The sequence below is a fragment of the Primulina huaijiensis genome, unplaced genomic scaffold, assembly GCF_012295235.1.
Source record: "Primulina huaijiensis isolate GDHJ02 unplaced genomic scaffold, ASM1229523v2 scaffold42169, whole genome shotgun sequence".
In the NCBI taxonomy this organism is placed as follows: Eukaryota; Viridiplantae; Streptophyta; class Magnoliopsida; order Lamiales; family Gesneriaceae; genus Primulina; species Primulina huaijiensis.
In genome coordinates this window covers 1,369-10,353 of record NW_027360100.1, presented here as the reverse complement: position 1 = coordinate 10,353, position 8,985 = coordinate 1,369, and the positions used below count along the sequence as shown (strand labels likewise).

Genomic DNA, 8,985 nt, shown 5'->3' with positions numbered 1-8,985 from the left:
GCAGAACCTGGGGACAGAGTAGAAGTTGATGAGCCCATTGCTCAGATCGAAACCGATAAGGTACTTGTAATGAAGAAATATTTTCCTACTTTTGCTGCCAGCAGCTTCTGTTAAAACCATTCTTGAAAGTATAAACAATCATCATCATTTACCCACTAGTAAAAAAAGGAATGTGGTGCAAATTTATGCGGCTTTTATTTGCAGCATCTAATTGAAATATCTTTTTGACGTTGGAAGCTTTTATGGTACCGTGTGACTGACAGTTTTCTCTTCAATTATTTGCCATCCTAGGTCACTATGGATGTCAATAGTCCTGAAGCAGGTGTGATCCAAAAGGTATAACTTCTTTGACTTTGGATTGGTACTTTATTATTTCTTTGGATGTGATACTGTTGTTTATTTTCTTTTTCTTCATATTTCTATAGCTCACGGCTAAGGAAGGAGATACTGTGGAACCTGGCACCAAGGTCGCAATTATATCGAAATCTGGTGAAGGTGCAACACATGTAGCACCATCTGATGATAAGCCATCTGACAAAGCTGCTCCACCACCATCTCCTGCTAAAGATAAAAAGGAGGACCCAAAGCCTAAAGTGGAGACAAAGCCTGTATTAGAAAAGCCTACAGGAAGTTCTCCACCACCTTCCAAAGCCTCAGCGACGGAACTCCAGCTCCCCCCTAAAGAAAGGGAAAGACGAGTGAGTTTCAATTTTCTAACTGAAAGATACTGGTGCTCTTTAACAGTTTTATCATCCTATTCTTATGATATGTTTGAGAGTATGACTCTTGAATCCTCTCTAATGACAGGTTCCTATGACAAGGCTAAGAAAACGGGTTGCCACACGATTGAAAGATTCCCAGAACACATTTGCATTGTTGACGACATTCAACGAAGTTGATATGTAAGTTATGTGCTGTTATGGTTTTCGTTTATTTGCTCTATGTTATGGTTTTATGAACTTCTCGGTTAAAGAGCCAATTGGAATGCATCCCACAGTCAAGATTTCTATATCAATAGGCTAGTCATGTTTGAAATAATTCACTTTGCTGGGGTTGGAGTATTCCAACTGGGCAATCGTACAATCTAAAACTACCGAGTAGAGTATATTTTACAGAATAAATTTGCCCACGATTATTTTTGGTTATGGTTGGTTCTTGGACAGAGGGAGGTGTGTGGAGCGTTTGTGTGTGTTTTAATTTTTTTTTATGTGGGATTGGATGGAGACAGTCCTAAAATATCTGTTTCTTTTGCATATTTAATTTAATTCAGGCATGTGATTTTCCTTGATTGGATTTGTGGTTTCTAAATGCTTGTTGATATCTTCACTTCCATTGTCACGACAACCCTCTATTGTTCAGCTAAACAGTTAAAACATTTAATGCAAGCTAATTTATCTGACTTCAATTTGATATTATGTTCCTGAATTACGTTTGGGAAAGATCTTACCTGTTATCTCATCAAATGCCATTGATGTGTCTCTGAGTGTTAATCCTTCTATACTATCAATTAGTAAGGAACTTGCTCTGTTACTTGACAGCCAGTGAGGAAATTGCATGTTCTTTTAAACTGGGTGATCAAATCATGACATTTTACACTTATTTTCTTGTAACAGGACTAATTTGATGAAACTTCGTTCCGATTACAAAGACACTTTTCTGGAGAAACATGGAGTGAAGCTGGGACTAATGTCAGGATTTGTGAAAGTATGTTGATGTCTTGTTGTGTTGTTCAAGTTTCTCTATACGTACTTTTAAATAACTTTGCTCTCTATGGGTTTCAGGCAGCTATCAGTGCCTTACAGAAGCAGCCAATAGTGAATGCCGTTATTGATGGCGATGATATCATTTATAGAGATTATGTCGATATCAGTATTGCTGTTGGTACCCCTAAGGCAAGATTTTAGAATTTTGTTTCAGTTATTGTCAACACGTCATAAGAAGAAATGATTCGTTTAAATTTTATACTTCACTAAATGAAATAGTTCATAGATGCTTTCTCGCCTTCTGAAGTGGGCTAGGTCACCAGAGGGTAAATTCAGATTTCAGAAGAGATGCACGAGTATACAAGTTTTTAGAAAACAAGATCTAATATGTCTAAGACATATCTAGTCAATCCATCTGCATGATCAACCACAAATGTATAGCTAGTTTCCTCGGCAACAACATAACTCACATCATGTATTTGCGGGTACCCATCTAAAATAAAAATATTCTTGGCTAGTTAGATAACTTTATATCTCCATAGGGTCTTGTTGTTCCAGTTCTCCGCAATGCTGAAAGAATGGATTTCGCTGAAGTCGAGAAGGCAATTAACACTCTAGCAAAGAGAGCCAATGACGGCACCATCTCAATAGATGAAATGGCTGGGGGCACATTTACAATTTCCAATGGCGGCGTCTATGGAAGCCTTTTAAGTACTCCCATCATCAATCCTCCTCAGGTTTATTCCTAATTCAAGCTCCTGTTTTGGTTTTGTGGAAAAAAATATATGATTCAGTTTGGTTTTGTGTGAAAAAATATAACTCAGCGAGCATCTAATGTAACAGTCAAACATGTGAACAGCGACTTCCACTGGGCTAACTGGTTGGGTCACTTGAGTCATCAATTGAATATTATTATTTTTTATATCACGCTTACCAAGTAGTGGGACTTGAATCCAACACCTATGTCCCGGAAAACCAATTGCTATACCACTTGTCTCTTTGGTTTGCTGGATGGCTTGTTTCACTAGACACTTTTATGATTAACCAAACCATATTTGTTTTGAAACTTCAGTCCGCAATCCTCGGAATGCACTCAATAGTGAACCGTCCCATGGTTGTTGGAGGTAACATTGTACCAAGACCAATGATGTACATTGCGCTGACATACGACCACAGGCTTATTGATGGGAGAGAGGCAGTGTTCTTTTTGAGAAGAATCAAAGACGTCGTGGAGGATCCTCGTAGGCTGCTGTTGGACGTATGAAGACGCTGTCGCTGAAGGTACTTCCAGTTCATTATGCTATTATACCTGATTTCGAACAATATCGAGTTCAGAAGATTACTCCAATAAATGCATGAAAGTTTTGTAGTGATCACTGAATGCAGTTCTGCGTTAAATCTTTTTTCTTGTTGCGGCGTTCTGTGTTCATTTGAATGAGATCTCTAAATTCACTCTTCCAAATGTATTTCTCTTTCCCATTATCAAAACCTTCCATATATTTTTCTACAAGGATTGTTCTTGTTAACTGATGTGTGCCTATGTGATTATTTAGTCAAAAAAGTGTGATATATCTGCTTTAAATATTATTACAAAAATCTGTTTTTTGTTTTATTTGTTTATATGGATGTCATGTCTCATTCGTGCGTAATGCTTGGAATTCATGGCTAATTGGAAATTTGTATTTTACAACGAAATTCTTATATAATTTCTCATCAAATTAAATTCGAGATTTGTAGCATTTGTGTAAATTAATTGGTTGGATATAGTTATGAAGTTACGCAAGTCATAAAAAAATTGTAATGATACATTAATAATTTTAAATATAATGTATGAGTAAATTTATGGTATAGTTTAACAAGATATCTGTATAAAATTAAATTAGATCGACATCACAAATTTAAAGAGAGAGAATGAAACAAAAACAATGTTTTTTGATTATTTTTCATAAAAACGATATATGTTTTTGTTTTGTATGCTAGGGAATTGGTATCACATTACAAAGAAGAGAAATCAAAATCCAATATTATTTNTATATAAATTACTTCATACTACATCACTGATTCCACCTATGATCAACAAAATTTTGGGGGGAACAAAATCGTCGCTAATAAGATTTTTGCAACAAAAAAACCTTGGCGAAAACTCGAAAATGTTTGTAACAATGTTCTAAGTTCAAGAAAATGTCGCAAATTCGTCGGTAATAAGTTTTTGGTAACAATAACTCGAAAATGTTTGTAACATCAAAGTTCAAGAAAATGTCGCAAATTCGTCGGTAATAAGTTTTTGGTAACAATAACTCGAAAGTGTTTGTTACATCAAAGTTTAAGAAAATTTTGGGTAGGAAAGAAAAATATGGTTTTAACTATATTTAGTGTTTGGAATAGATTACCATGCAATTGTCAACATCCTCAGCTTATTGCAAGCTAATAAATCTGAACTTGTACAAATTTTACGCAATGACTAATTTACCCCTGCATTTTTCCCAAGTTACCGTTATCTCTGGAGGCTATTTCGTCACTTCACTTGCGCAAATTGGCATGCAAACCTCCAATAACTAACAAACGATATGCATTACAAATTACAAAAATAGAGAGAGAAAGAAAGAAACAAAGGACCTCTTGGTTTTTTGCTAATGTTTTATTCGAAAATATAACATGGTTTAGAGAAGGGAGGAAGAACAAATCGAGCCATCCATCTCCTCTCTCTCGATCTTTCCTCTTCTTCTGTTGATCATCGCGGATTCGATCGGCAGTTGATGTTCATTTGCTGCTTTTACGTAGATGGAAAGCTTTCGAAAAGCTTACGGGGCGCTCAAGGACTCCACGAAAGTCGGCCTTGCAAAGGTCAATAGTGATTTCAAGGTATGTTTCGTGTAGGCGAACATTTTCCGTATACACAAGCAATGCTTGAATCGCGTTTATATGTTTGGATTCATCGGGTTTCTTGATCCTTTATATGTCAAGGATTTGGATATTGCGATTGTCAAAGCCACGAATCACGTTGAACGTCCTCCGAAAGAACGATATGTTAGAAGTGAGTGCAGAACCATTTATTTTAGGTTCTATATTTGGTTTGATAACATGCAGATTAATACAAGATTCATATAAGAATCCCTTTGGTTTTGAGATTATATTATGCCTTTTTGCCCTTTTTACTAATTTGAAAATCTCTTCTATTTTTTTTTTGGGAAAAAAATGTGATTTCTGATTGATTACTTTGTTAATTTATTTCAGAGATCTTCGCAGCAGTATCTGTATCGCGTCCAAGAGCAGATGTTGCCTATTGCATTCATGCACTTTCGAAAAGATTGTCGAAAACGCGTAACTGGATTGTAAGACTACCATTTCATCTAGTTTTTCTGCCTTATTTTGTCTTTTGATTTCGTGTCTATAATATACCCAACAAAGAACTTAATTTTCGTATGAATTTTTGTTAGTTTAACGTTGAAACTGTATGCTTGTTTTTTTCCTACCATTCAATAAAGTTCTCAAGAAATGAAACAAAAGACAATTTATGAAAATATTTAAGCATATAATTCTGATATTTTATTTGTATTTTGCATGTTGATTTTATTCACATGATGATAACAACCGAGTAAATTTCAGGTGGCCATAAAAACTTTGATCGTTTTTCACCGGACGTTACGAGAGGCGGATCCTAGCTTCAGAGAAGAAGTATTGTGCTACTCAAAAGGTGGACCTTTGTTTCAAGTTTCCAGTTTCAGAGATGGCTCCAGTGCTCTAGGTAAATATTCATTTCTTGACAGTGTCACTTCACGAAAAACAAGCCTTCCCGAATAGTATCATCGATCCATTGTACTGTAAAACATTTTTTGATCTAATTCAGCTTGGGATTGCTCGGCCTGGATCCGAACATATGGCCTCTTTCTTGAAGAAAGACTAGAATGCTTTCAAACCTTGAACTATGATATTGAATCAGATAAAGTACCAAAATCATCAGTTGGAGAATCCAAGGTGTGGTGACAAGTTGTTAACTTTTTCAATTTCGATCCTTAATATCCTGTGCTTTTCATTACATTAAGCAAATAACAAAACACAGATCTTGAGTGCTGAAGATCTGTTGAGGAAGCTACCAGCATTGCAACAGCTTCTGTATCGACTTGTTGGTTGTCAGGTAACCTTTAATACTTCCCCGGATTGATTCAAATGACAAGTTGGTGACTATTTAGCATTGTTTTATTTCGTTTTCTATAGATTTGATATCTAATCTGTTAAAAAAATTTCAGCCGGAACGAGCAGCCAGCTACAACTTTCTCATCCAATACGCCCTTGCGCTGGTTTTGAAAGAGAGCTTTAAAATTTATCGTGCCATCAACGATGGAATCATAAATCTTCTTGAGACGGTATGGTCCCAAACAACGCTTAAAAAATAATGTTACTGGATCAAAACTCTGGTTTAGTGACATAATTTAAATATTTTGCAGTTTTTTGAAATGCCTAAACGAGATGCAGTGAGGGCTCTTGATATTTACAAAAGAGCTGGTAAACAGGTCTGTATTTGACAAAAATCTTGAAAGGGTTAAATGTGTTTTTGATATGTAATTGAGTCGATATTTATTATCCGTGTAGGCAGAACTTCTAGCCGATTTTTATGGTTTCTGCAGAACGTTGGATCTTGCCCGGACCTTTCAGTTTCCAACGTTGACACAGGTTCATTTCGTTCGTATTCTCCGAGTCTCGAATCTTTTTTCTTTTTGTGGATTATTGAATTTGATCTTGAGAAGTCCACAGCCTCCAGCGTCATTTCTTGCAACAATGGAGGATTATGTAAAGGAAGCATCTCAGACAGGTTCTGTGCTGTCAAATAAACAGCTGGTAAGAAATCAATCCACTTGTTCTCTAGGGTGTTCGGTTCAGGATGTGATGTAACATGTCGTTTTCTTGACATTTCAGGAACAACAAAAAACAGAAGAAGTGCAGAAAAAACCCGAAAACCCGGCTCAGAAAGAGGCCAAGGAACAAGTTGAAAACAAGGAAAACAAGATTGAAACACCAGAGAAACTTGATCCCATTAAAGAAAAAGAAATCCTGCCGAAAACATCAGCTGAAGAACCTGTTGATCTTCTGGTAATTTTTCCTCTTCTATGTTCTCATATTAAGGATACTAAGATAAATAACTGTGGGAAGCAATATCGTCCACAGGGATTAAATGAGGAAAACCCGAATGCTGTATTTGACCAAAGAAATGCATTAGCCCTTGCCATTGTTCAGCCAGGTCATTTTTCTCTGCTGCATTTGAATGTTTTGAATTCAAATTTTACGGGGATTTAGCAGTTGATTACTCGTTTTTGCAGGCGACTCAACTGATAATTCATTGGCCAACCTCGGGAAGAATTCTGGGTGGGAATTGGCTCTAGTTACAGCACCAAGCATCACAAATCAAACCCCAGTTCAGGAAACTAAAATGGTTTGTTTTCATATCCAAAAGTCTGAACTCCATCCGATAATTTATACTACCACATCCAAGTCATGACATTTGAAACCAATTTTCACCAGGCCGGAGGATTCAACAAGCTCTTACTCGATAGCCTGTACGAAGATGAAGCTTCCCGGAGACAAATACAGATGCATAGTGCGGGATACAGCACGGGCCAAGGATACGAAATTTCACCACAAAATCCATTCGGTCTGCACGACCCGTTTGCCATGTCGAACAATGTTGTCCCAACGAGAAACTTGCATGATCAGCAGACGATGTTTCATCATACGATATTTCATCGTCATCAACAGCAGCATATGATGATGGTCCCATATAATCCATATGCGAGTCAATATTATCAGCAACAAATACCACAGATGGGGAATCCAAATCCATTTGGTGATCGCTTCTATTATCCACCAAATGCAAACGGAAGCCATGCATTACTTTAGGCTCAGAGGTTGAGCTTCTCCATTTGCGAGAAGGTGGATTTCTTTGAATATACTTGAATCAGCCATTTGTGTTACTGGACTTGTATTTCTTGAAATTCCGGATATGTAAATTTGTAATTTAAAGAGAGGTTTGTTGTCATTTATGAATTTTCCTCTCCAATTTCTTAAATCATTTTCCTAGTTTTGGCGCTAATCAAGGGAATCAAAACTAACGGTCGATTCGGGATTCACGTTAATTGTCTTTGAAAGTCAAATTTCACGTTTTTAGCATGCCCGCACAAACTTTTCCGTGTAAATATATAGTTTTGGCACACCGACGATGCCGTCAAGAACCAAGGCCCAAGGGAGGAACTCCATGAGACTGAGGATCAAGATGAATCTAGTGGGAGATCTATACACAAATGGAAGAGAAAAAAGGACCAAAAACACTTGTTGATACTAACATTAACAAGAAGCTCGATGAACTGGCTAACATTATGACTATTGCGGTGGGTTGTATTAAGAAGTTGGCTCAATCATTTTATGCTAGCCAATCCACCATGCCTGAACCTGAGAATCAACAGGGACGACCTTCAAGGATTTCTCAAGCTACCGAAAATCTCCGCCTGAAGTTGTTCACGAATAATCAACCCATCATAGACGAGAAGTATAATACTCCTTCACAACAAAAGGATGACTATTTATGCATAAATAATCAAAGTCACTGTAATGGAAAGCAAGTTATAAACCAGGTCTTTCCTGTAACCAATCCCATATTTACAGACTGGAATGATTATAAAAAAAAAGTGAAAATATCATATATAAGCACTAGGAATTTATAGAAAAAAGCTACTGGAAACTAAAAGCATTAAATTGAAAACATAAATGTTGCTAAAATTTGAGAAATATTCTAGTATTTTTTGCTGAAGTTCGTTGATATGACTCTACATGATACGAGGAAAGACCTGTCTAAATCCTAGACAGACACGAGCAGAGACTTCTGAAAAAGTAACTAGGTTGGACAAAGTCCAGTGGCTGAATCAATCAGTGGAGGAGGCCACTTGGAAGGCCGAGGCAGATATGAGGAATCACTACCTGGAACTGTTTGGTAAAATTTAATTTCGAAGACGAAATTTATTTAAGTGTGGGAGGAATTGTAGAGCCCAAAATTAGTACATGTAAAACTCATGCATTTATTTAAATTGCTAAATTATTTATTTAATCTTAAAATGATATTTGTCAATGCACGATTAATAATTTACATTATTTTAAATTATTATATGTTAATTTAATGCAAAATAAAATGTTTTCTCGAGTTTTATGTTTCAGGCGAATATTCGATGCGGGATTGAGGAAAAGAGACTGGCGATGGTTTAGGCGATTTTAAAATGTGGTATTTTATTTTAAGTCA

General features: G+C 36.4%; 2 protein-coding genes across 2 annotated transcripts; both read left to right on the top strand.

Annotated features, from left to right (window-relative positions):
- The first annotated feature begins 6 nt into the window (after window positions 1-6).
- On the top strand, window positions 7-3,229 carry LOC140969517 (dihydrolipoyllysine-residue succinyltransferase component of 2-oxoglutarate dehydrogenase complex 2, mitochondrial-like). Its single transcript, XM_073430879.1, has 8 exons — window positions 7-60; window positions 292-336; window positions 426-698; window positions 808-902; window positions 1,614-1,704; window positions 1,782-1,892; window positions 2,246-2,440; window positions 2,776-3,229. The coding sequence occupies exons 2-8, from the start codon at window positions 298-300 to the stop codon at window positions 2,965-2,967; spliced, it is 996 nt and encodes a 331-aa protein (XP_073286980.1). The 5' UTR covers window positions 7-60; window positions 292-297; the 3' UTR covers window positions 2,968-3,229.
- A 1,045-nt stretch (window positions 3,230-4,274) lies between these two features.
- Window positions 4,275-7,803, top strand: LOC140969516 (putative clathrin assembly protein At5g57200). Its single transcript, XM_073430878.1, has 14 exons — window positions 4,275-4,565; window positions 4,668-4,737; window positions 4,938-5,035; window positions 5,310-5,448; window positions 5,551-5,678; window positions 5,764-5,838; window positions 5,951-6,067; window positions 6,149-6,214; window positions 6,294-6,374; window positions 6,456-6,539; window positions 6,618-6,791; window positions 6,867-6,939; window positions 7,019-7,131; window positions 7,221-7,803. Exons 1-14 carry the CDS (start codon window positions 4,485-4,487, stop codon window positions 7,593-7,595), a joined length of 1,674 nt encoding a protein of 557 aa, XP_073286979.1. The 5' UTR covers window positions 4,275-4,484; the 3' UTR covers window positions 7,596-7,803.
- The last annotated feature ends 1,182 nt before the right edge of the window (window positions 7,804-8,985 follow it).

Coding starts and splice junctions, on each gene's coding strand:
- LOC140969517 (XM_073430879.1), top strand. CDS start 298: ATGGATGTCAATAGTCCTGAAGCAGGTGTGATCCAAAAG. Junction 699..807: donor CTAAAGAAAGGGAAAGACGA/GTGAGTTTCAAT, acceptor CTCTAATGACAG/GTTCCTATGACAAGGCTAAG. Junction 1,705..1,781: donor TAATGTCAGGATTTGTGAAA/GTATGTTGATGT, acceptor TATGGGTTTCAG/GCAGCTATCAGTGCCTTACA.
- LOC140969516 (XM_073430878.1), top strand. CDS start 4,485: ATGGAAAGCTTTCGAAAAGCTTACGGGGCGCTCAAGGACTCCACGAAA. Junction 4,738..4,937: donor GAAAGAACGATATGTTAGAA/GTGAGTGCAGAA, acceptor AATTTATTTCAG/AGATCTTCGCAGCAGTATCT. Junction 6,792..6,866: donor AAGAACCTGTTGATCTTCTG/GTAATTTTTCCT, acceptor TATCGTCCACAG/GGATTAAATGAGGAAAACCC.